The sequence below is a fragment of the Dipteris shenzhenensis genome, chromosome 26 (assembly GCF_047967505.1).
Source record: "Dipteris shenzhenensis isolate YYH24624 ecotype China chromosome 26, Dip_SZ_1.0, whole genome shotgun sequence".
NCBI classification, from domain to species: Eukaryota; Viridiplantae; Streptophyta; class Polypodiopsida; order Gleicheniales; family Dipteridaceae; genus Dipteris; species Dipteris shenzhenensis.
In genome coordinates this window covers 6028790-6055176 of record NC_141621.1, presented here as the reverse complement: position 1 = coordinate 6055176, position 26387 = coordinate 6028790, and the positions used below count along the sequence as shown (strand labels likewise).

Here is a 26387-nt window from a genome sequence, read left to right as displayed (position 1 = left end):
TGAAGAATCTTTCTCAACACTCATTAGAAGGCATCATTAGTTCCTTACAAGAAGAGGAAAGAAAGAGCACTTCAAGAATGGGCAAAATGCATACAGAGGCACTTGCAGTGAAGTTTTCAAAGAGCAAGTACAAGGCTTGTAAACACTGTGGGAAAAACAATCACCTTGAGAAGGATTGTTATAGAATCAATCCTTGCTCATACTGTGGCAAGAATAATCACTCTGAGAAGTTTTGCAATGAGAAAAAGAGGACTATGACAAATCTGGTTGAAGAGAGAACTCCATCAACAAATGAAGCATTCAACTTTGTGGTAGAAGACAAGGACTTTGCCTTTTGAGCAACTTGTCTTTGAATTTTTATTTATTATCACTTGGTCAAATTTTAAGGTTCTTTGTCTGAAGTAGTACTCCAAAAAGAATGCTATGTGTTTTGTCTTTTGTAATTACCTCTGGTCACTATATGTTGTAGGCCATGTGATATGTGTTTGGTCTATCCCGTTTTTGTAAACCTTGACCCTTGGGCACTTTTGCAAGCATGAGATCCTAGACATAGATTTATCCTTGACCACCATGAGATGGCCATGTGTAACCACCATGAGATGGCATGAGAAACTATGAGACAATGATCATCTCATTACCCATCCCTCTTACACCCAAAGAGGTGAAGTCCTTCTTAGGGCATGTAGGATATTACCGAAGGTTCATACGTTTCTATGCCGACATTGCTATTGCACTGACAGAACTCCTACATCAAGACCGATCTTTTGTTTGGGCCACCCCACAACATCTAGCCTTTGATGATCTGAAGCATCGCCTCGTGAAGGCCCCCATCCTCAGGCAGCCCGATTGGGATGTAATTTTTCATGTCCATCTGGATGCTAGTGGGTGGGCAGTAGGTGCTATATTGGCTCAACCTAACCAGGATACCAAGATTGATTTGCCGATCTACTTCGCGAGTCGACAACTCAATGGAGCAGAACGTAATTAATGTGAGAAACCCAAATCTGTAAAATATCCTCCGTGAGGCTCTCCTCTGCATAAAAAGCATCCGGAATCCTGACACTGGCAGAGCGTCCTCTCCGATGAGGCTCAAGAATCTGCAACACCACTGGAGAATGATCTGAGGTGGAAACCCCAGTAGAAATGCATACAGATCCTCCTCTGTCAAGTGCCCAATCATCTACATAAAATCTGTCAATCCGTGCATGAATGGGCATGTGTATTCTCCTGTTCGACCAAGAGTACAAGAGTGATTGTGGCATAATATGAAAGGCATCATCCAACCAAGTGTCTCTGCCACTGAACTGAAAGAGAAATGCATCCCAAGCTGCCCTCTCCAAAGAATGAATTCCACCCTCTCTGCCTCCCTTTTTGTCTGAAGGCAACTCAACCATGTTGAAGTCGCCACCAATGATCCAAGAATCTGCAATGGGGGCCCAAGAGAGTAACTCCTTCCAAAAGGAGCTCCGCTCCCCTCTGTTGTTGGGAGCATAAAGATTGAGAAGACCAATCTTACGCCCTCCAATCAAAATAATGATCCATTGAGCTCTAGAAGGGGAGATAATACCATGACCAGCAACCAAGGGGAGAATAGAAAGAGAGACCGAAATGCAAGTACCTCCCCTTGTGCCCATAGCAGGCAACCAGAAGGTATGTCCTGAAAGCAGTTTGCCAGACTTAGAGCAATCACTGGCATCCAGCTTGTGTTCCTGGATAAAAAGAATATCAATAGCACCTCCAGTGACGCCTGGATGAAGCTGGTTTCGGATCAGCTGCCTACGGCGACGGTGTGGAACTCTGCCTAGGCCCTGTATGTTCCAGCTGACTATCCTCATCGACAGGAGGATGCTGGATGGAAAGGCTTACCCGACCTAGTAGAGGAGACCAGCTTTCCCTTGGCCGAAACACTCCTGCTGAGGGCAGGAAACTCAACAGGTGAAAGGATCCCCACACCTACTGAAAGGGAGGCCCTGTCAGAAGGAATCCCAATGACCGGGACCCCTAAGGTGGAGGGCACAAGCTCCTCATCATGCATGAAAGTCGCCGAATCTGCCAATGCCGAAAAAGAATTCCTGATAAGCAAGTCTGGCCGAGGAGTGCGAAGAAGACCTGCACTCGTGAAAGATGGAGGAGAAGGACCTGCCAGGCCTCTATCAGCAGAACTGGAGCTGGGGGTTGAGGAGGCCTGTGGCTGGGGTGAAGAGGAATCAGGAGCCCTCATCTGCGCCTGCACTTTCTCGGTTGTCCTGACTGTGGCAGGAACAGTCTGCGGGGAAGAAGTACCTGTAGTCCCCTTGTGGTCAGAAACCAAGGGGTCAGAGACCAAAGTGACTGGGACTGGTGGATCTAAAGGCCCCTCCTGATGTGGAGCTGTAGTGTCTGGGGCTGCAGCAACATCCACCTCTGGAGTCTGGAAGGCATCTATCTGAACAGGATCAAAAGTCTCCTCCTGAGATAAGGGAGCCGCTCTGATAGCTCTCCATCGTGGTACTGGGTGTGCTGTGGGCATTGGGCGCCCTGCTGCCCCTGGTGGTCCTGGGGTGTGCGAAGCAGGGCGCCCTGTTGCTCTTGGTGGTCCTGGAGTGCGTGGTACAGGGTGCTGGGGAGGTGCAGTCGTGGTAGAACGTGAAGGAGCCGCACCAAAAGACTTCTTGGGTCTTTTTCTCTTCCTTGGGCAGTCTCTAGCAAAGTGCCCAAGGGTCCTGCAAATCCTGCACTGGTCCTGTCTACCTAAAATCTTGACTCTCTGTCGAAAGAGAGAGCCGTCTGGACGCTGAAGCATAATGTGGTCATCTGAGATGTTAGGGTCAGAGACAATGACCCTAACACGAGGCACCCCGTCTGCACTGACTACCTCTGCCAAGGAAGAAGGCATGCCAGGAAGGGAGGGGATCTCCGTGACCCTCTAAATGTGGCTCCGATAGTGGCAAGCAGTCGATGGTAGACCTGAGGAAGACCAAGAAACCTAATGAACAGTGATGTGACCTGCCTGTCCTCCTCGACAGGATCGAAGCCCAAGGTGTAGGGCAAAAGAAAGATCCTCCTTGAACCCAAAGCCAGGGGATTAGCTTTGAGAACAAGGACTGTGGACTCGTGGGAGTCGAAAACCACTTGGAAGAATCCACGTCCCAAAAGTCGAATATCCTTGAGGTGAGGGGCGAGGTCTCCTGGTAACGCCACCAGCATCCAGTCTCTAGCCTGTGATCTGGAAGGGTGTGACCCAAAGATGCGGGCGAAAAGTGATGTGGAGCCCTCTAATTCCACATCTTTCTTGAGCTCCTGTAGCTCGTCTTCTGAAAAAATGACGGTTCTCACGGCCGGTGGAGGTGGACGGAGATTGGCTGAATGGGGATCCATTCGCCAATCGATGTGAAAAGGCCGATTCCAACACTGAAAAAGCTCCACCATCCGTGAAACTACTGCCCAGGACGCCCTGAACGCGAGCGCAGGAAGAAGGAGAAAGAGAGGGTAGGAGAGAGGGGAAGGGAAGGGAAAGAGAGGGGCAGAAAGAAGGAGAAAGAGAGGGGAGACGGAGGTAGGCTGAGGGGGAGGAGTGGGAGGGAGGGGGAGGAGGGTTTTTTTTTTTTTTAACTCTCTTTTTTTTTTTTTTGCCCCCCCCCCCCCCTCGGCGGGGGGGGGTCACCTTGGGGGGGAGAGCAGCGGGGGGGGGGGGGGGGAGAGCGTGGGGGAGGGAGGGGGGCGGGGGAGGAGAAGGGGGCGGGGGGGCTGGCGGGGGAGAGGGAGGGCAGAGGAGAAGGGGGCAGCGGGGAGGGGGAGAGCAGCGGGGGGGGAGAGGGAGGGCGAGCGGGGGGGGCGGGGGAGGAGAAGGGGACAGGGGGGCTGGCGGGGGAGAGGGAGGGCGGAGAAGAAGGGGGCAGCGGGGAGGGGGGCAGCGGGGGAGGGGAGAGGAGAAAGGGGCAGCGGGGAGGGGGGCAGCGGGGGGGGGGGGCTGGCGAGGGAGAGGGATGACGGGGGAGGGGACGGGGGAGGAGAAGGGGGGCGGGGGGGCTGACGGGTGGGGGAGAGGTTGGGCGGGGAGGGAGAGGTAGGGGGTAGTGGGGGGGGGAGAGGGAGGGCGGAGAGGAGGAAGGGGAGAGGGAGGGTGAGGGAGGAGGCAGAGGGGGCTGGCGAGAGGGGAGGGAGAGGAGGAGCAGCGAGGGGGGGAGAGGGGGGTGCAGCGAGGGAGAGGGAGAGGGAGAGGGGAGGGCAGTAGCTCACAGGGAGGAGCAGCAGCTCAAAAACTGGTGATACTTTGAGTCTGATCCGGGCAACGCTGAAAATGGAAGAGTCTGATACCTTTTTTTTTTTTTTTTTTTGACAAAAAAGAGACTTCTATTAAGTAAGAAAGAAACTTGCTAGAGCAAGCTCTGAGCGGAAATCTTACAAAAACCTTCTCTTTCCACCCTCTGTCCAACTTCTACCTCTCTCTTACAAAACCCTTCTCTTTCCACCCTCTGTCCAACTCCTACCTCTCTCTTACAAAATCCTTCTCTTTCCACCCTCTGTCCAACTCCCCACCTCCCTCTTACAAAAACCTTCTCTTTCCACCCTCTGTCCAACTCCTACCTCTCTCTTATAAAACCCTTCTCTTTCCACCCTCTGTCCAACTTCTACCTCTCTCTTACAAAACCCTTCTCTTTCCACCCTCTGTCCAACTCCCAACTCCTTCTTACAAAAACCTTCTCTTTCCACCCTATGTCCAACTCCCTACCTCTCTCTTACAAACACCTTCTCTTTCCACCCTATGTCCAACCCTGTACCTCTCTCTTATAAATCCCTTCTCTTTCCACCCTCTGTCCAACCCCCACCTCTCTCTTACAAACTCATTCCCTCTCCACCGTTTCCACCTCTGCCTCCCTCTTACAAACACCTTCTCTCTCCACCCTATGTCATTCCCCCACCTCTCTCCTACCAATACTTTCTCTCTCCACCCTTTGTCACACTCATCTCTTTTTCTTCCATCTTCCATCATCCTCGCGATGCACGTCCAACCTATTTTTGGCACTTAGCTAAATGTGGCGAATATGCTAAATTTGGCAAATAAGCTAAATTTGACGAATATGCTAAATTTAGTGGATATGCTATTTTTGGTGGATAAGGTTAAGTTTGGTGGATTTGCTTTTTGGCTCTCTCTCCCCTCCATCGGTTCTCTCCACCCTTTACACACCACACTCAAAAGCGCGCTAGTTTGGAGGCTCTCTCCCTCCTCCTTGGCAACCAGCTCCTCCTCCCAGCTCTCCTCTCCTTGGCAACCAGCTCTCTCCCTCTCCTCCCCTTCTCTCCCTCTACTACCCGCCACCCTGCCCCTTCCCCCCTCTCCCTCTACCTGCCTCCCCCCTCTCCTGCGCAACAGCCCCCCCCTCTCTCCCTCTACTCGCCACCCTGCCTCTCCCCCTCTCTCCTGCGCAGCCCCTCCCTGCTCTCCCTCTACCTGCCCTCCCCCCTCTCCTGCGCAACAGCCCCCCCCTCTCTCCCTCTACTCGCCATGCTGCCTCTCCCCCTCTCTCCTGCGCAGCCCCTCCCTCCTCTCCCTCTACCTGCTCTCCCCCTCTCTCCTGCGCAGCCCTTCCCTCCTCTCCCTCTACCTGCCCTCCCCCCTCTCCTGCGCAACAGCCCCCCCCTCTCTCCCTCTACCCGCCACCCTGCCCCTCCCCCTCTCTCCTACGCAGCACCTCCCCCCCTCTCCCTCTACCTGCCTCCCCCCTCTCCAGCGCGGCCCTCTCTCTCCCCTCTCCCTCTACCTGCCTACGTCCCCCTCTCCTGTGCAACTCTCCCCCCTTCTCCTCCCTACACCCTCTGCGTCACCCCCTCTCCCCTCCTTGTTCCCGCCCCCCTCCTCCCCCCCTCATCACCCCTCCTTCCCTATCAATCTACATCCGTCCTCTTACTCTACCTCTCCACCGACACCCCTTCCTGACTCTTTTCCTCTCCATACGAAGCATGGGCCTGCATTGGTGGCTCTGCTAAGGAATTCTCTCGTAGCAAATTCCGGGCTCCTCTCTTATTAACCTCGACATCAACACCTCCTCCTCCCTCCTTGCCACTCCAGACCTCGACATCAACACCCCCTTGGCACTCTTTTCCTCTCCATACGATGCCATCGTTCATGCCTACCCGTGCCCCTCGCCACAAGTACAAACCCAGATTACCCCGCGATACTTTATTCGTTGACTTCCATCGGGCTCGGGCAGGCCACAAAACAGGATCAAGACCATCTTCCATGGCATCACTTGGCAAACGCACCACTGATGACCTGGGTGCCGGGTCTACACCACAGAGCACTTCCAAACGACCTCGAGTAGCTGCAGATTCACCTCCCTCCAACAGGATCACTATCATATCAAATGAGGAGCTATCCCCCTTTTCGAGTTCCTCTGATTCAGATCACAGAGCTCTGACTATCTGCCCCCCACACGTACAATCAAAACACCATCCAAGGCATCCAGTGGGCACAGTGGTCATAGTACCGGTGGCGGTGATTTGGCCCCACAAAGTACAGCTTGTGATCTTCCACCCCCTGCTTCATCCTCCTCGATCATTCGGGTGGTTTTCAAACCTTTCCTCGATCCCACACTCAAGCTGTCTAGCATCTTGTCACCTGATGAGATAGCCCGCATGTCTCTCATGGAGTTTGATGATGTCACACTTTCCCAGGTGGACGTCCAAATGTGTACTGCGTTCATTCAGTCTTATGACTTTTCAACAGACACATTTGGATTCCTGAATTTCCGTCACATGTTCACTCCTAGTCTCATATCCACATATCTCCGTCTTCCCACACTTTCCTTCTTGCCACCTCACACCGACTCACCCACATTCATGTCCTTCTTGTCTACGTGTAAAACTCATCGCAGAGGACATGAGTGCAAGAAGGTTCTCGAGGGAAACAGCCGAGAGGCGCTTTTAGCGAGGTATTTGTTCACGCACTTCTACTCTGTCCTAGGCCACTTCTTCATCACCAAGGCGATCCATTCTGCCTTAGTCTCCATTCTCTCGGTTACTCCCTACGATTTCACCTCACTCTTCTACTCTGCCTTCCGTAACACAGTTCGCAAGCGTCGGGGCACATATACCTGTACTTGTGGGCCCCACCTCACCTTCTTACTTCATCAGTGGAAGGCCAACCCTCCTTCCATTGTCACAGGTCACCTCCCTTCATCATCTCTCTCCCCTCCTGTCACCCCCTCTTCCATCTCTTTCACTGTCACTTCCAGTGTTCCTTCCCCCGCAACTACCTCCTCTCCTCTTTCGATCAGGACACCTCGGCGAGCGCCACCTCATGAAGTCTGCGCCCGAGCTTCTTCAGTATATTTTCTTACCTGTGCCACAGGTTTCCCATTAGCGACATGTCTTGTATCTCCATCAGTCGTGCCCGGACTTGCCTCCCATCAGTCACACTTGTCCAGGCTTCTCCAGGGATCTCCAGACTTTCAATGGGAGGGATTGCACCAGGTACACCCCCTGTTGTACCAGTGACGACGACTGTTGTACCACGGACTTCCTCGAAAGGTATATTGTTACGAAGGACTGCAGCTGTTTCATCTTCCCTCCCTACCACTTTCACCGATGCAGTCATCACCACAGTTCAGGCGACCTCTGACCATGTGTTGGACCAGGTGTTGGACCTGAATCTTAGCCTGGGCCCTGAATCCCACGGGCTTTCTCAGGGGATGTCATCCTAGGGAGTACTTCACATTTCGGCCTCCCCACCACGACCACCATAGGGCAGAAACAGGAGCAACGACCGGAGTGGGAGCCCCTCTCGAGCAGCAGATCCTCCATCGGCCGCTTCAGCATCAGAGGAGGTATTTGAGGGAGGGATTTTGCCCCAATCTGTGGATTGCCCACCCCTTCATGAGAATGATATGTTCACAGCTTACATAGCTGCTTCATCAGGCCCACCTCTTTGAAATATTTCCCTGGTGGAAAAGCAGAATGAAGATTACAGCCAACTACTATCTGTCCTTCACAAAAAACGCTCACCAATATGTGGGGAAGAGGAGGATCTCAATCAAATCTTCACCATTCCCTTGCAGGACTGCCTCGTATAGAACAGAAAGATCTCCAGGGCCCCGACATGTTTTGTGCACTTGGACAAATTGGCACATACAGGAAACCTGTCAACCGAGGAAGAGGGAGCTCTCCCTGACATGTTTGAGGAATTGGGGGACGTGATTAATTTGGCAGACATGATGAATTACAGCGATAGGTATGCGTGGATGAAAAGGTCCCCGCATCTTGCTCAGCGTATCATGGATGACACCTTCACGCAGCTTGGGACAGCGGTCTTCAATTCCACAGGTTATGCTCATAAGCTCCTCTCTCAACAGCAACATTTGAAGTTAGAATTCGAGAGAGCACAGGCAGCCCAGCAGCGCGCCACAGAAGTGACACTTCGACAACAGGAGGAAAGGTGGCAGCAAGAGAAGGACTCAGCAATACATGAGCGTGACATCGCTTGGAACATTCAGCAGGCTGCCCTTGAGGATCGCCTCCATAATCACAAGCAGGAATGGGAAGCAGAAATGACAACACTACGCAGCCAACATGCAGCAGCTCTGGCAACTTTGCAAAGCCATCATGTCACAGAGGTGACCAGATTTCACCAGGGATTACACAGTTAAAAGAGTCGTTGTCTTCCTCCGAGATTGCCAAGGAAAAATCAGAATCTAGAGTGGCTGAATTGGAAAAGAAGCGTTCATCCATGGAGGAAGAATTCGCAGATCTTCGGACGCAATTGGTGGCCACCCTCCAGACTTCCCAGTCCACCGTGCAAGGGCAAAAGGATCATTACTACCGGCGATACCACCGATATAAAGCCAAGTATGAAAATCTGAGAAATATGATGGACACGCTTGAGTGTGAGGAGGAAGCACCCCATCCATAGATACATATGATTGAGCCAGAGCAAAGGGATGAGCAAAATGCCACAGAGCCAAATACGAAGGTGGAAGAGGAGAAGGCAGAGGAACAGGCTGCTGATTACCACCCTCAGTAATCTCATACAAGGGTTTGATACATGGGTGTTTGGGTTTTTTTTTTGCACTGTTAGATTTTTGCCAAGCTGCTTGGCCCTCACTATAAATATCACTGTTTTACCTCAAGATGTACTCAGTTTTTTTTGCAATTTTCCATGCTGTCCCTTATCATGCAGCAGTTTATTTTTCATGTTTCAACTTAATACAAATCTTGGATTACTCCCACGGCCAACCACATGGTCTGTACCATTTCCTTTTCCTACTCCATCACCATATCAATGGTTTGTAAGTTTATTTTTATTTTTTTCTTTGACGGATTCGTCCTCCATTTCTATTCACCGGGACGGTGAATGATCGTGGCGGGGGAAACTGTTACCTTCTCACACGACGACCACCTGTCGACAGGCGTTGACCACATGACGACATTTTTTGACCACATGTTGACCATGTGTCAACACAAGTTAGCCACGCGATCACACGGGTTCATCCAGGAGTACTATCCTAGGTAATCATGTAACGACACATGTCAATCACAGGTCGACACATGTCAACCACAGGTCAACCAGGCGTATCATGTCCAAAGTGATCTCATCAAGAGCTGCGCACATGGAGAGTGAGCTTAGCACATGGAGCAGTCAGGAGTATTTACATTTACACAGTGGTTCAGTGATACAGTGGTGCAGTGGTGCGGTGATCCAGCTCACCTGCACATGGAGAATTTACACCATCAGGCTGGTGAGTCAGGGAGTCAGGAAGTTGCCGTAGCCATCAAGAGAGCCAGCGGCGCAACGGCTATTCTCAATAGCTAAGGAGATAAGAGGATGACCAATGGGAAGAAAGAGGGGGATTCTCAGCGAAGAAGGGACCCTCCAAGGCGGGGGATGAGGATGAAGGAGAAGGTGGAGAGAGGGAAATTCATTCAGCATTCGGCACTGGAGCGGGAGAAAAGAGAGTGTGAGGAGAGATAGAGGCTAGAGGTACGAGCTCGCCAAGGAAGAGTGTGGAGAGACTTGTGTGTACCCTCTATCTACTATGGGGATGGACCTGTGTATTCTTATGACTTGCGACTTGTGACCTGGAGACACTAGTCCAGTGATATGTACTTTGGCCAACTTGGTCACTTTCTCATTTCTCTTGTCTCTTCCCGATATGGGGATTGTTCACCAGTGTAGGACGAGATTTTCTTATTCTGCTTATGTTGTGGAGTTCGCAAGTGATTGTCATTTAGCATAGTGCACTCATACGTCGTCGTTCACTGCAGTATAGCATATGACACTCACACACCACTGCACGGTGCACTCTGTGCGATCCATTGCATTAGAGCATTGCAACACTCATGCTTCTCACGCCAGTGGCCTTTGGCCTCCGGTAACACCTCCAAAAGGATAGGAACCCCTCCCCTCAAACAGCCCTTTTGGTTTCTGGTCTTCGACAGGCTCAAAAATTTGGAGTCTGCCTCTATTTTCATGGGCAGGATTTTATCTTCACCTCACCTCCATCATTGGGCTGATGTTGCAATGGGTCTGGACTGTATTCCTTCCTTTGTCTTTTTAGGTAAAGGATTTTACTATGCCCACTGCTCTTCGACTGAGGTGGTAGAGCGCCTTGTTAATGATGCTAGTGTTCCTGGAGCTGGTTTCTTTGCATATGTTATGCCCTGGGATCCACTTTTCGATCCTTCTCCAACACTTCTGACTCATTGTCCAGTTTGGATTACTCTCAAAGTGCTGCCTGTGCCTCTTCTTTAGCATCTTCCAACCCTTGCAGCTTTTTTGGGAAGGCCTCTCCATGTTCCGAAACAGGAGTTCTTGCAAGACTCCCGTGATGTTCGTCTTTGCATTCTGTGGGATATGACGCAGCCCATGCCATCTACTTTGGATCTTGATTTGGGATTTGCTCATCCGATGCACATCAGGCTCCATTTTGCATCTTTTCCCACTGCATGTTATCGGTGTCAATAGGTTGGTCACTTTGCATGTGCTTGCCCTTCTCTATCCAGACCCACACCACCTGCTCTTTCTTCAGCCGTCAAGGTTACTCTTCCTTCTCCTCCGGTTTCTGCTATGGTTTCTTTGGCGAAGCCCTCTACTTCTCTGAAGCACTACTAGAGGAAAGTTGATAAATCACAGGCAAATCCCCCTCTTGCTGAAGAAGCTCAGGATTGCAACCTTGTTGAGCACCATCAGTCTCCTTCTACTCAAGATATGGATGTATCCCTTGCGGAGGGCAATTTACAGGATGATATGTATGCTTTCTCTCTCGAGATACTGCCCCTGCTCTTACTCAGACTGATCCTCCGAATGAAGCTCGAGTGCTGAATCCTACTTCATCACATGCAGCTTTTTCATCGGAAGATACGGATGTTGATTTACTCTCCGCCTTTGATGTCTGTGCCAGATTTTTCTTCTGTTAGGGATGCAGAAGTACCTTTTTTACTGAATCTTTTCATCCCATGTTACAACAAGTTTTTGACCCTCTGATTCAAAAATTTCGGGTACCAGCCTATATCAAGAAGAATCACAAGGGCAAAAAACAGCTTGTCTTTATTGATGGTTTCATCACTGCATCAGTTTTTACAAAGCAACAATTTGAAGCTGGAGGATGCTGTGTTTGATTCTCCTCCAGCTTGATATGTAACTTTTACCTTGGCTACCTCATGACTTTTGCTCTGAGGTTTTACTTGTAAAACTTTTTCCTTGTACTTATTGGTGGGTTTTTACCTCTTTTGAGATTTCCCACACAGAAATATAAAGATTTCACTTTATAAAAAAAAAAAGTGTGTGTGTGTGTATTGTAGAGGCACATCTAGTGCTATGATGTGTCTAGTGTGTGACCTAAGTGATGAAGTAAGCCAAAGGCCCCCACATGGGAGGTTCCTTTGATTTAGGCTAGTCCCACTGATGTAGGGGCTGATTGCCACTGATTTAGGAGAGGTGCCTACACCATCCTCTCTTTCTATAAAATGGAGGTCATTCCTTCATTCTAATACATGGATTTTTCCTCACTTGTGCTCTCACTCTTTGTGCCATGATGCATCTCTTCTACCTCACACTCCTGTACATAATCCTTACATTCTCATGACCATAGCTCTTGTATTCTAATACAATTCCACTTTTTATCGGAGAACTCACATTTAGCTCGGGAAGTCTTCACCAAAGTTTGGAGTAGTCACGTGAAGGAGTCACCACGATGTAATGTCAAGAGCTCACATCAAGTGACGGGCAAAGAAGATAGAGGCAGTGTGGATAGCAGCTCCAAGAGAATAACGGGCAGAATGCGGGCAGCAGCTTCAAGAGAATGTCGGGTAGAAGGAGAAAATGGTGGGCTGGAGCAGAGGTCAACGATGAAGAGGATGGACAGCTCCATGTTGAGCTGGTTGCATCATGTTTGGGCTGTCAAATCATTGAGCTCCAGAACAAAATTCGCGCAGAAAGAAATTTCGTCACTTCTTGCAAGGGCTGTAACCTTTCACAGGAAATTTGGATTGCAATGATGTAAAAACGAAATTTGTAGTACTCAAGGTCCTCTACAACTTTGCTGAAGACACAAAGCCGTGATTCTGCTTCTAGCTCCAGATAGAAGCATCACGTCATCACAGAAAGATGTAGCTGAAGGAAGGAGAAGAGAGGTGGCAGATCATGGCGTGGAGAAGAGGGCTCAAGGAAGGAGAGAAGAGGGCAGCCTTCCAAGGAGGAGGAGTTAGAGTAGCTTCATTGGCCTCCCTTACCTCAACCTCCTGGAAGGGAAAAGGAAAGAGAGAGCAGGGCTAGGAACATGGCTCTGATACCATATGAAGAGATCTAGTAGCTAGCTAGGAACGGAATGGAAATGTGGAAAGCATAATGAAAAGCAAAATGGAAAGGAAAATGAAAGAATAAGTGCTAGGCAATGATAACCAAAATACTCACATGTAGATAGCTTGATGTTGACTGATATCAAAAGACTCAAGACAAGTACAACACTATATAGTGTGACACTAGACTCTAGAAAGCCATAGTGTATATGGGATAACTCCCAATATGACACATGGCATGTCTAGGACTCACTAGACTATAAAACATCCCTTAGACACCTAGTACACTCATTTTTGACTCACTTTGGCTTCATATTCCAACAGTATCTAGACCCTAACCCATATTGCATTCTCCTAGGTTCATGGAGGATTTGGCTTTATGGAGGTGTCCCCATAAAATTTTTGCACCAGTGAGACCCGAGGGAGTGGGAATGGATTGATGCTGGAAACCGTGATAAGAGCTTCCCTTTCTTTCGCTACACAATTAGCAATGCCAGGAGGATTCAGCTCAGTATTAGGGGCTGGAAACCCACCACAACTCTTCATTGGGAGAATTTTAATATTTCTATAGACTTGTGAAAATCCTTTTGAAGAAGACTCTGAAAATCCTTCACGAATAGAAAAAAAAATTATTTTATTTTGGCTTTCTACTCATGGAGGGATTGCAATGAACTTGTGGAGCTATTGGTTTGGGTCAGCCCCTACTTGCTCTTGTTGCCTTTCTACTGAGGAGTCCATTCAACATCATTTATGGATTGTAGACAAACAAGGTTTACCTGGAAGGGGATTATTAGTCCTTTGAGTAATTTTGCTCACTCTTGCTTCTTCATGACCTTGGGCTCGGTGGCTTGGCTCGCTTTTGGGGCCTCAAGCCTTTTATGAGAGGCACGACCCTTCTTGGGCTCTTTTGGTTCAATGACATTTAGTTAAGTCATGCTCTCTGGATGATGTTGCCCACTCTCCTTATAGTCCTACACATGCCCCCCTTTGGGAGATTTTAGCGAGAATTTCAGCGTGGAATATTTGGAGATCCAGATGCACAAAGGCTCTTGATGGCTCCCACTTCCAACACACATTGGCCAAATTCACATAGATACTTTACACACTTTGATGGCCATTTGGATTAGCACTCATGGGTCTTCTTAGGTGGCATCTACCAAGAGGATTTTTTTCTTCAAAGAGTGGAGTGGCTCCCCTTTTTTCTTATAGTCCACCATAGAGTTGAGATGGCACTTCAGCCTCAACCTTGGTTCTTTACCAGCTCTTCTTGATGAGCAGTTGTTTGCCCACTCAAGGTATTTTGTTTCTCATGCTAGGCATGATGTATTTTTACCATGAGCATTTGCTCTTGGGGTTTCCTTCATACTCAATAGAAGTCTCAAGATCCATCATTTCCCAGATCCATCCATGCAAAACTTTGCAACATGCATGGTAGATGCTTGAGGCCAAGCATTGGGCCAAGAAATGAGGTAAGAGTTGCTCGTTGTGTCATATATTTTCTCTGAATGGGACAACTCTAGAGAGACAAATAATGAACCATAGTTTGAGGATGCTTCTATGACCCCATTGATGCATTGAAAGATGGGGACAACTTTTTGCTACTTTTGAGGAGTTAAGGAGAATGGGAAAGATGACTGGTACTTTGCGGTTCAGTGCACCTGGTCAAGTTGGATTTTATGACACTATAATCAAAGTTGACAAGGAATCTAAACTACTTTATATCACCTTGCAAGTATTAAGAACCAGTACAAATAGACACATCTGAGACATAGCCATCTTAAGCAAGTGCCCAAATATTGAGACTTTATTATAGGTACAAAGCACACATATCAAGAGGATGAACACAAGCATCATGCCAGTAAGGCACAAGACCTCTTTGATTGATCATCACAGATTTCATACCAAAGTTTAGTACCTATGCTAATTCAATGCACAAATAAATTTTCATACAGCTTGCTGCCAAAGACATAATTTTTGTGGTTACCTTGATAGCCCTATTTTCTTCTATGAGATGGAGAAACTCTACACTTCCAACTGAGTGGTGTTCACTTTCAAGCCTAAAATCTGACCCCCGGTTGTTGAAAGAAAAATGCTCAAAGCTTTCCTCCTCTGCTAAAATGCCAAAACTGAATAGTCAAAAGTCTAAATTTCAGAAACCAACAATGAAGCCACTGTTATATCACAAAGTTCCCCACAATGGATTAAATAAATTTGACTCTTTTAATTACATAATGTTAAAAATAATCAAAAATAAAAGGCCTTAAAGGCTCCCAAGAATCTCAATTAATATTTGCATATTATTTTTTCATGAAAAAGACTTCTGTTAAGTATGCAAAAAGCCCCAAGAGCAAAGAGCTCAAGCCAAGAAGTACACATGAGAATAAACTGAGAGGGTGGAACCCTACTCAACCAAAAATCCACGACGACTGAGGCATAAAATGCCATCTCAATCCTATAGTAACCTCTGAAAAGAAGGGGCAACCTCTCCATTCCCTAAGGAAAGTAGTCCTTCTACTAGTTTTAACCATGGAGGACCCCTACAGATCTCATTGAGAATGTGCACAGTATCCGTCCATTTGCAAGGTAAGAGGCAGTTGTTAGGCAGTCCCTTCTATTACACTTCCCAGAGCTGACATGTGGGGGAACTTTCTGCCCTAACATGGTATTAGAGTTGGTGTTCTATTCACGATCTAAAGTCCACAATAGACGACACTTAGTGAACCACGCACATGGACAGCTAAGCACTTGATTAACGTGAATCCTGCAATATGTAATTACATGTGGTGGTAATACATTAATGTTAATATCCTTAGGCTGGCAAGGGTTGACAACATCTAGTGGGGGACAATTGTATACCATGGGCGATCTTGGTACCTGCAGTGGGCAAGCGGTGGAGACATGTGTCAATTTATGGAGCTCCAAAAAGGGGGGGTTGACTCAGGGTGAATTGACTTAGCCAATTGGTTTTTATCAAGGGGGGTGTTGGAAGTGGTGGCCTTACCATTTGTGCTTGTAGCCTAGTGAGCAACTCAATTGGCATGTGCTTGCACTAACAACACATGGAGTCCAAAGAAGTACAATAATTTGACATAAGCGTCGTGCAAAAAGATTGCAAGTGAGTTCTTATCTTCAAAAATGAACCCCACTCAAAGGAGACTAAAGGTTAAAGGGAGGATGCAACATTAGAGACACATGGAACTGAAGGAATGTCCCAAATGAGGTGTTGGATTCAAAAAAGGACTTTGGAAATGGGCCCACCTTAGAAAGAGGCCTCTACAGAAAGAGACCTCACAGAATGGCACACAAAGAGGGATCCAAGAATCACAGAATGGCAAGGAGGAATGATAAAAGAAAGCCCTCATGTTATTTTAGATGTAATACTAGTATACTCATTTCCAAAACGATTCCCTAGAGTCCCTAAAGGAAAAAAGTGAGTTTGATCTAGTGGGTCAAGGAGCTTCATTGAGGAGTCACATGAAAATGGTGACACACCACAGACACTAAATTCATTCAGGAAAGCATTGGATTTGTTTTGCATTGCGGCAGGTGCACACATAAATTGGAACAAATCCAATGGCTTTTGGATCAGCGATGAGGACACTCCAGTTTGGGGGATTGACATAGGGTTCACTTGGATTCAAAGGGGAGTCTCCATCAGATATCTGGGATGCCAGGTTGGGTTGGGCATCTCTCCAGCACAGCAGTTCGCTCCCGTGCTGGAGAGTATCAGGAGGAAACTCATCTTTTGGAGTTCAGCCAGACTTGACCTTGCATCCAGAGTTGTGGTTGTGAACCAAGTATTGTTGGCCATTGCTTGGTTTGTTTGCTCATGTTGGTGCAAATCTAGAGATTGTATCGCTCATCTCATGAGACCTATCAAGAACTTCCTATGGAGCGGTTTAGATGCAACCTTAGATGTTGTATCCCGGGTGGCTTGGGAGACCCTCATTCTCCCCACAGGAGAAGGGGGTCTCAATATTATTGACCCGAGCTTGCAGTGTATGGCCTTGCTCTACAAGTTTGTAGTACGTGGATTGATGCCTGGACAGGAGCCCTAGAAGGATTTTTTCTCACACAGCATTCAGTCTTGCACCCCTTCTCATGGGGGAGATTGGTTGGACAGCAGCAGATGGATCTTTACTTCAGCCCATCTCAAATCCCCACCTTCCCCTCTCATGGCTGCTATTCTGAAAGCTTGGGGCTGCTTCAGAAACACACTTTGCAGAGTTCCACCCACTTCTTGTGAAGAGATTCAAAGGCAGCCAGTCATGTGGAATGACTCGATTTCGGATCATCATGGCCGTCCACTAGGAGTATCACATTATATGCAGTGGTCTAGATGGGAGAGGGGACCTACCTCTATTGTAGGCGCTTGGCAGGCCTTTATGAGACTTCCAGAGGATCATAGATTTTTAGTAGTTGGCCACCTCAGAGGGAGTGCACTCAGGATATAGCAGATACAGACAGCCATTCCGCTAGAGTGGATTGACATAGATGACATGCCACTTACAGAGTCCACTTGGTGGGGAGCGTTCTCAGGGACGGGCATCCCGTTACAGGTCATTGCATTGCAGGATGCACATGAGGATACCCTTGACTTTGATGTTCAGTTGGGAGGCAGACTTAGCAGATCTTCTGATCATATTCTTTTGGAGGTTGCATTTCAGCCTGTCAGGATTGCAGGATTCATGGAGTGGGGCAGGGATTCACAATGGTATCTCGATCCTGATCCTATTCTCCTTGCGCTGGGGTCTTGGAGACTTTGGATGTATGGTGGTTCCCCTATTAGGTTCTTGCAGTGGGACCCAGGGGAGTGGGAATGGATTGATGAGGGGCACCAAGAGAAGAGCTTTCCCTTCTTTCGATATACAGTTAGAAATGCTCGGAGATTTCAGCTCAGCAGTGGAGGTTGGAGGCCCTCTTGAGCACCACACTGGGATAGTTTTCAGATTTCCGCAGTAGTGCGGAAGAACTTTTGGCGTAGGCTTTGGAAATCCCTCAGGAATAGAAAGGTCACTCTTTTCTTTTGGCTTTCTATTCATGGAGAAATTGCAGTGAACCTGTGGAGATCCAGGTTCGGGGCTCAGGTTCGGGCTTGACCCTATTTGTCCAGGTTCGGGGCTGACCCTATTTGTCCTCGTTGTCACATGGCAGTTGAGTCACTACAGCATTGTCTTTGGGAGTGCAAATAGGCGAGGATGATTGGAAAGGTGTTGCTAGGATTTTCAACATCTTTCATATAGCACCTTTCTATATGACCTGGGGTTCAGTGGCTTGGTTATCTCTTATTGGCCCACAAGTGTTTTTCAAGATACATGATCTAGATCCAGCTTTCATTGTACGGCGACATTGAGTGGAGTCTTGTTCCCTCCAGGATGTTCCCCACACTCCTTTCAAAGCTGCTCATGCCTCAGTAGACACGTCTTGGGAGATTTTGGCTAGCATTGCAGCTTGGCATATTTGGAGAGCCAGGTGTACAGAGGCAATGGAGGGAATCCACGTTCACCCTTCCTAGACTATGGCCAGTATTTGGACTGACACAGTACACACTCTGATGGCCATTTGGGCGAGCATACAGGGATCTTCCAGAGCATCCATTGCCAGGAGAGTTACTTTTTTCAAAGTTTGGAGGGGATCTCCTTTCTTCTCTGAGTTTCCTTCAGGGTTGAGATGGCATTTTCAGCCTCCGCCTTGGTTCTTTATTAGGTCTTAATGACGTAATTTTCTTGAAAAAAAAAATTGGTGACACACCACAGGTTGGTGATAAAGGGAAAAAATAAAAAATTGAAGATGGCTACCTACTCTAAAAAAGTAGAGTCTGTGTCCCAAATAATAATGACATTGGGCACCAAATTCTTTTTTACGTGTCCGGATTGTCCCAGTGCAAGACAATCCAGAATTCATAAGACGTATGTGTTTCTCAAAAGACAAATCTTTTGGTATGGAATATATAAAGGTGTCCAAGAATATGTATTGAAATGCCACGTCATAGAGTTGAACATCTTAAGATAGGCAGTCTGCTACACCCTTTGAAGTCATGCCTGACAGATGGGAAAGTATCTCCATGAATTAATTGTTGTTGGATTACCTAGGATAGAGGCATGGCTCTATATGGATTATTGTGGATTGGTTTGATATAGGTGATATATTTAGTCCATATTCAACTGATAAATATGCATTTAAGTCTCAGACTTTATCCTTTAGGATATGAAAATCCACCTACTATGGGGTACGACTTTTGAGTTCTGACCCATATGTTTTCGGGATCCAGTTGTTGTTTTGCATAGATGTGTTGGAATGCAATCTAGATGACTAAGTTTGAGAGTTCATGTTATTATCTGATGAATGATGAATGATGCTATTATGCACAGTCTTGCATTCTCTGTTTCCAGATTATGATCATCCATGAGAAATGAATGAGTGTCAATTCCTTTTTGTAACAGTGAGAAAGAGATTGTTAAATATGCACTCTGTTATGAATTAGCAGTTTTCTATTCCAAAAACCCACCCAAACATGATAAGAGTAGTCAGATTTCTCACCATTTCTGAGCTCTTTTAAACCAATCCAGCAGGCTAGAGGACCCCAATCAAGTTCGGTGATCAAAGATGTCACAGAAAAGTGGGTGTGATGCATCATCAAGCGACAGAACAATTTTGTCAGACTGAGAAAGAAAGGGACTGGAAAAGATGGGTCCATTCAGAATGAAGGTTGTGGTGAGAATGAGACGGCATGTTTGTCATCTTTCCAGAGCTGCATTGATGTGATCAAAAGGGAAAAGAGATCAGTTTCTTAATGGAGTTCAAATTTCCCTAATCCAACATGAGAAAGAGGCAGGTTTTCAAGAGTTCTAACACAGGAATCAAGTATCATTTCGATTCTCATTGGTCTACATCCACAAAGACAAATGATCATTGGTATGGACATTAAAATGCAGGAGAATGCATGTCTCAAGATCACGATGAAGCAGACTATATATCCATCGGTACACACCTGCAAGTTCCACTCCGATGGGATCGGCTTCAACAAGAACAAGGTTCTATATTTTTTAATATGTTTGAGTTAAAGGTCCTCTGCCTTGGACAGTCCTCCTAAAATGATGTATTTCTTTTATATTTTTGGTGTGTGACTCCATGTTTCTAGTTAGTCCCTGGAATCAAGAGGGGGATGTACTGTGGGAGCCATGTATTGGCATTGATAGGGTCTAGTTATCAGACAAAGCATAGGAGTTCTAGGATGTTGGTGCATTGGTCTTCTGGACCTCTGAGTTGTTCATGTATCCATGCTGAGACATGAGCCTCTGAGTCATGTTTGGGACGTAAAGCCATGTGAGTGCTCAGTCTGACCTCTGAACCATGCTCAGACTTCAGCCTCTGAGTTGGCATGGAAGCCATGTCTAGTTCAGAAATTGCACAATTTAGTAGTCGTGTCACTGTCATGTTCTGTCCTTGGTTCCATTCCAGTAGTCTTTGACCTTGCCTTCATGGGGGATGTTAGAATATGAAGCCAAGTTGAGTCAGTTTGGTGTGTTCTAGTGTGTTCTACATTGAGTTCTAGTCTAGTGTCTCCTATGAATGCCACGTGTCACATTCGGAATTATCCCATATTCATAGGTGTTCATATGTGTGTGTGTGCTCTTATATAAGAGCTGTACTTATCTAGTGTCAAATCAATCAAGTATCAAGCTACAAGCTCGTTGGTCTACATGTGAGTACTTTCATTTTGGTTCATTGCTATAGTCATTTCATTTCCATTTCATTATGTCTTTCTTTGAGTATCAATTCCTCTCTCCCTACCCTACCCTCTCTCTCCCAAATGGTGCAGGATAGGGTCTTGGATATCTGAGTCTCATAGGCCCTGCTTCCCTATGTAGGGGAGGGGGCAGGTGCCCTACGGGGGCCTATAAGAAGTCGTCCCTCTCGTACCACTGCCCACTTCCCCTCATTTCAGGCCTGATCCCGCTGCTGCAGCAAAGAGCGCCCTCTCCCAATAGTCAACGGATATACATGGGAGTCTGCCTATAGAGATGAGACGAGGGGTACAGGAGGAGTTCGAGGTTCAGGTGGAGTTGCAGTCCTTTTCAAATCCACACTTCGGGGGATCATTTCAGTAGAGCAGAGAGAGACACATTCTAGATTTCTTTGGATCCGGATACGACACATGGACAACCAGGATCTATTTGTCGCAGTTTGCTACTTCCCCTCGGAGACCTGCCACTTTGCCAGAGATATTCGAGATGATGATGAGACATCCCCATTTGCTGCCCTTTATCAGTCCATCGTTGACTTTTCTAGCCACGGAGAAGTCCTTCTACTGGGGGACTTCAACGCGAGGACAAGGACCCATCAGGTACCACTTCTTGATTTCAGAGATGATTCCACTCTACTGGCAGATATTGACCTTGAGGAGGCAGGTATGCTACGGGTTTCGGCTGACAGGCGAGGTCCACTCTCATCCTATGGGCAGGCCCTATTAGACCTAGGCAGAATACATGATCTCATTATCTATAATGGTCTTGACAGATGGCCCGCTTCAGGTGGTTTCACATGCTTTCCACATGGGGGGGGCTCCAGTGTTGTTGATTACATCATGGGATCCCCTGTCTTCACATCTCGCATTACTGACTTCACTGTAGCACCTCTCTCCCCAGGGGCTGATCACACATACCTTTTCTTTCGCATCTCCACCTCCCTTCGCACAGCACCTTCCACCCCACTCAGTGCTTACTCCACCTACCACGATATACGCTTTGATCGAGATCACTCACCTTCTTACTCTGGCCGTCTGTACATACTTCTCGCTTATATTGACTTCATACCCCTTTTAGAGGATCGCGCTGCCCTTGTCATCTGCTCACTACACGAGGTTGCCATTCACGCTGTTCCCCACACCACCCGCTCCACCCGCCCACCACCCCTTGGAATCGTACCCTGTAATAGTTGGTACGATGATGAGTGTAAGGCCTTACGCCGTCAACTCAGATTTGAAACCATAAACAGTCTTCCCAGCGCACCAGATACGCTACGTGAATACCGTAGACTAGTACGGAGAAAGAAACTACACTTCGTTCGTCAAAACGAGGAGGAGCTACTGAACATCTTGTTTAGTAACAACTCTAAGGACTTCTGGTGGAGATTTCTAGAAGGACGGTCCCCTCCGCCACTCACTGACACCCAGATCTGGCTTGATTATGCATGCACACTTTATGACATCCCAAATCAGCCAGTCCCTAGCCTCTCACACATGCCTCGTCCCACATTCTGCACCCTCTTCACTAGAGGAGGGGTAAAGGATGCTGTAATGAAACTTCATAATGGCCGAGCGAAGGATCATGAGGGACTATGCACTGAGTTCATTGCATATGGGATTAACCTCCTAGCCCTGATCTTAGCAAAGCTTTTTAATGAAGCAGTTTATTTGGGATTTCCACACACTTGGACCATTAACACTATCTCACCCATCTACAAGGGAGGGGATCCCATGAGCCCGGAGAACTACAGGACCATTATGATTGGACATGTCATGTCAAAGATTTATGCATCAGTACTTGACTCCGAGGTTAGCAGACTTGCAAAGTGTCGACGACTCAGAGCAGCAGGACAGGCCGGATTCCGGCGTGATCATGGAACCATGGACCACATTCTGACGCTCAGATGTATCATCAAGGAGGCGAAGTCACGGAAGCAGAGGGTTTATTGTTGCTTTGTGGATTTTCGCGAGGCATTTGACACGGTCCCGAGAGCCCGCCTCATACGGCGCCTACAGGACTTGGGTTATGACCAAGAGATCATTTGGGCTGTCATGGCACTTTATGAGAGAGTTTCTCGCAGAGTTCGGGTAGGATCCGGGTGGACAGACGAGATCATGAGTACCATCGGGGTCAAACAAGGGTGTCCTTTGTTGCCTACCTTGCTTGGCCTCTACATTGACGAGCTTGAGATAGTGATGCAGACACAGGGGGTGTAGGTTGCTCTCTTGCGGGCACGCTGATCCAGATTTTTCTATATGCAAATGACGTGGCTCTCTTGTCTTCCTCAACAGAGGGGCTTCAGAGACACCTAGACGCACTACAGTCCTTTTGTGAGTCTCATGATTTGAAAGTCAACCTGGGTAAAACCAAGGTCATGATCTTCAATACGTCTCGAGCCATCATGCGTCAGGAGTAGTTCACATTTGCGGGGTCATCTGTTGAGATAGTTTCATCATACACTTATCTTGGGGTTATCTTCTCCGGACCGAGCTTCACTACGAGACCCGCGATGCAGGCACGCTTGAGTAGAGGGTATGCCTCATTGGCCAGGCTAGAGAGGCAGTGCTTCCGCTCATACTTTCAGGATCCACGCACCAAGGGGTTGCTTTTTGACTCCTTGGCTCGCCCAGCGGGGATATACGGCAGTCCTTGTTGGGGGCCAAACTTGTCCGATACAGAGTTGGCCCATGTGGAGCAGCTACAGGGTCTCATGCTATCACGGATGATTCGTGGTAAGTCATCCGTTCCTCACCAGATTATTCAGGCTGAGTTTGGGTCACCCCCTTTACAGCTAGATGCTGCATTTCAGGTCATCACATATCTATACCGAGTTAGGGAATATGGGGATTATACCTCGGGGCATAGTAGGCTACCATGGATAGCTTTATCCTCTTCTATGGCACTTGCAGTAGGAGGAGATCAAAGGTGTTGGTATGCACGTACAGAGAGATGGTTTGAGCGACTGGGGCTCCACATGGATAGACTACCTCCCTTCCAGTATAGCATGGATGCTCCATTCTCTCCCCTCTTATCACACGAGGTCAACTAGGTTATCCGTGAGGATCTACTACACCTACACACTTTTCGGACCTGGTTGGAACCGAGTGAACTCCCAGTGAAGCTTAGCTTCTACAGAGATCACTCCTAGCATATCACAGCGGAGGGTTTCATTGACCCACCAGGATACACACAGATCATATCCCCAGGATATATCGGCGTTCATATGTCGCACTCACTCAGGATTGCCTTGGGCCAGCTCTCTCTCCCTCCGCTCAGCCCCCCCCTCACCCGCTCAGCCCCCCCTTCGCTCAGCCTCCCGCTCACCCGCTCAGCCCGCTCAGCCCCTCAGCCCCTCCGCTCAGCCCGCTCAGCCCCTCCGCTCAGCCCCCCCCTCACCCGCTCAGCCCCTCCGCTCAGCCCCCCCCTCACCCGCTCAGCCCCCCGCTCAGCCCCTCCCTCACCCGCTCAGCCCCCCGCTCAGCCCCTCCCTCACCCGCTCAGCCCCCCCCCCCCTCACCCGCTCAGCCCCTCCGCTCAGCCTCCCGCTCAGCCCCTCCCTCACCCGCTCAGCCCCCCGCTCAGCCCCTCCCTCACCCGCTCTCTCTCTCTCTCTCCCTGCTAGCTGCCCCCCCCCTCCCCTTTCCGCTGCTCCCCTCCCTTCCTCACTAAGGAGATGCCACAAACAAGGAGCTCCACCATGGCCCCCCAAGGAGCAAAAGTAGAGAAAGATAAAAGCATAGGCAGCAGTACAAGAGCTGAAGAGGCAAGTTCTTCTTTACCCTTAACATCTCCTTCCCCACCACCTCCAACGACCTCCCTTGCCTCCACCCCAACCCTTTCTTACCCACCTCCTTTACTCAATCCTCCTGTGGCTCCTACCCCATCTCCTTTACTTCCATCTCCCCCATCACTTCCGGTTACCTCCCTTGCCTCAATCCCAACCATTTCCTACCCACCTCCTCTACTCAATCCTCCTCCTCCCCCTCCTTCAGCTTCACCTCCTCCTCTTCCCCTAGTCCCTACCCAGCTTCTTCCCACCTCTTCCCACCTAACCTCCCTTTCAGCCCCTTCCTCCCCTAGTGTAGGCTCTTCTTCGGTCCCTGACTCCCTACTTCCTCCTACCGAATATCTCTCTTCAGGACCTCCATTTTCTGCACCCCTCCTTTACTCGCCTTCTTATCCTCTTATCCCCTCATCCTTGTACCCCCTCTCCCCTTCACCCTCCACAGCGGAAGCAACTTGGCAGATAATCTGCGCTTGAGAGATTTAGTTATGCAGTGCATGGAGACTTGCAGACTTCAGGGCACTGCGATTCAGTCTCTCACAGCACAGATACACACACTGACTGCTCAGTTATCGACAGTTGAGAGTCATAGATCTGATCAGGACTCCCATATTCGCCAGCTTCATACCAGAGATATTGATCGGGACATCCAGTTATGGACACATGTTGAGCGCATAGTGCAGTTGGAGGCACACATTCAGGAGCATGTTGTGGCATGCGATGATCGCCTCCAGCAGCTGCATGTAGCTCCTCCAGCTAATGCAGCAGTTGAGGAGAGGCTGGCCACACTGCAGACAGAGGCGCAGAAGACCTCAGAGTGGGTGGACGTTGTGCGTAGAGCCCCACAGGCCCAGCAGACCACAATCTCTGCGACTATTGCCGAGAGTCAGTGGCGAGCTCAGAAGGCCCTCAACATCCGCATCCGCGGAGTTGAGCGATCAGATACGAGATCAGCCATGGATCAGGCGACAGATTTCATATCTGGGACACTCGGAGTTCAGGATCATGGCATAGTAGCTGCATATTGAGTGGGCCGAGATCCAGCACGGCACCAGCCACTTATCATCAGATTCACAGATGCTGAGGCCCGTCTCGCAGTATAACGGAGGAGATCCAGATGAGGACCTTACAGCTCTTCAGTGGGAGGAGCATATATGTCTCATTGCACAGAGGGATGTTTCCCGTCGTGAGGGCAAGTGGGCCGTGATCAGAGAGGGCAGACTTTTGATAGGAGCTATGCGATCTAGGCCGGCTGGAGCCCACAGTTGACGACACGAGGCCTATGGGACACGTAGCCTGCCAGATAGCTTGAGTTTCGCAGTTTGGAACTGTAATGGTTCCCTCACAGCTCAGCCTGGCAACTTACGAGAGACCTTTTTTCATCAGGACATCATCTTCCTTACAAAGACCCATGAGAGCCCAGAGAGAGGCTTGCCACAGGTGACAGGGTATGCCTGGGAGTCTGTCTTTCGACAGCAGACTAGACGATCAGAAGGAGTCAGAGGATCTGGCGGTGTGGCAGTTCTTTATAGAGAGCATCTCAGATCGATACTCATAGTCGTGAGGAGAGACCATCGGGCCAGATATCTTTGGGTACGGACCAGGAGACCCCCCCTGAGAGACTTGTTTATTGCAGTATGCTACTTTCCCCCGAGACAGTCTCGTTATGCCTCAGATGGACCAGGACAGTCACCTTTTGAGGATGTCAGCCGATGTATTGGAGTACTCACGCCGCGGAGAGGTCATCCTTTTAGGAGACTTCAACGCGAGGACATCAGACAGACAGGCAGAGATTTTGGACTTTGCTGAGGACCCATTCTTAGTTCCAGCTGCCCCAGATGAGAGTTTTCCACGCTTATCTTCAGATAGAGGGATAGAGGTGACAGATCAGGGACATCGCCTATTGGAGCTTCTCTCATCGCATGGCATGGTCATTTATAATGGACTTCGACAGTGGCCGCATTCATCCACAGCCACATGTTTTCCCTTCGCGGGTGGTGGTACGAGCGTCATTGATTACGTCTTGGGTCCCCCGACTTTAATCCCTTTTGTACATAACCTCACAGTCGACCCTCTTATGCCTT

The 26387-nt window shown here is 48.6% G+C and overlaps 1 protein-coding gene across 1 annotated transcript in view; it reads right to left on the bottom strand.

Annotated features, from left to right (window-relative positions):
• LOC147884584 (ureide permease 5-like) overlaps positions 1–26387 on the bottom strand; it is a 202790-nt gene that overhangs the window by 31044 nt on the left and 145359 nt on the right. The window contains exon 7 of the mRNA XM_087397155.1: positions 14756–14883. Coding sequence (XP_087253281.1) covers positions 14756–14883 — 128 coding nt within the window. The remainder of the gene's footprint in view (positions 1–14755; positions 14884–26387) is intronic.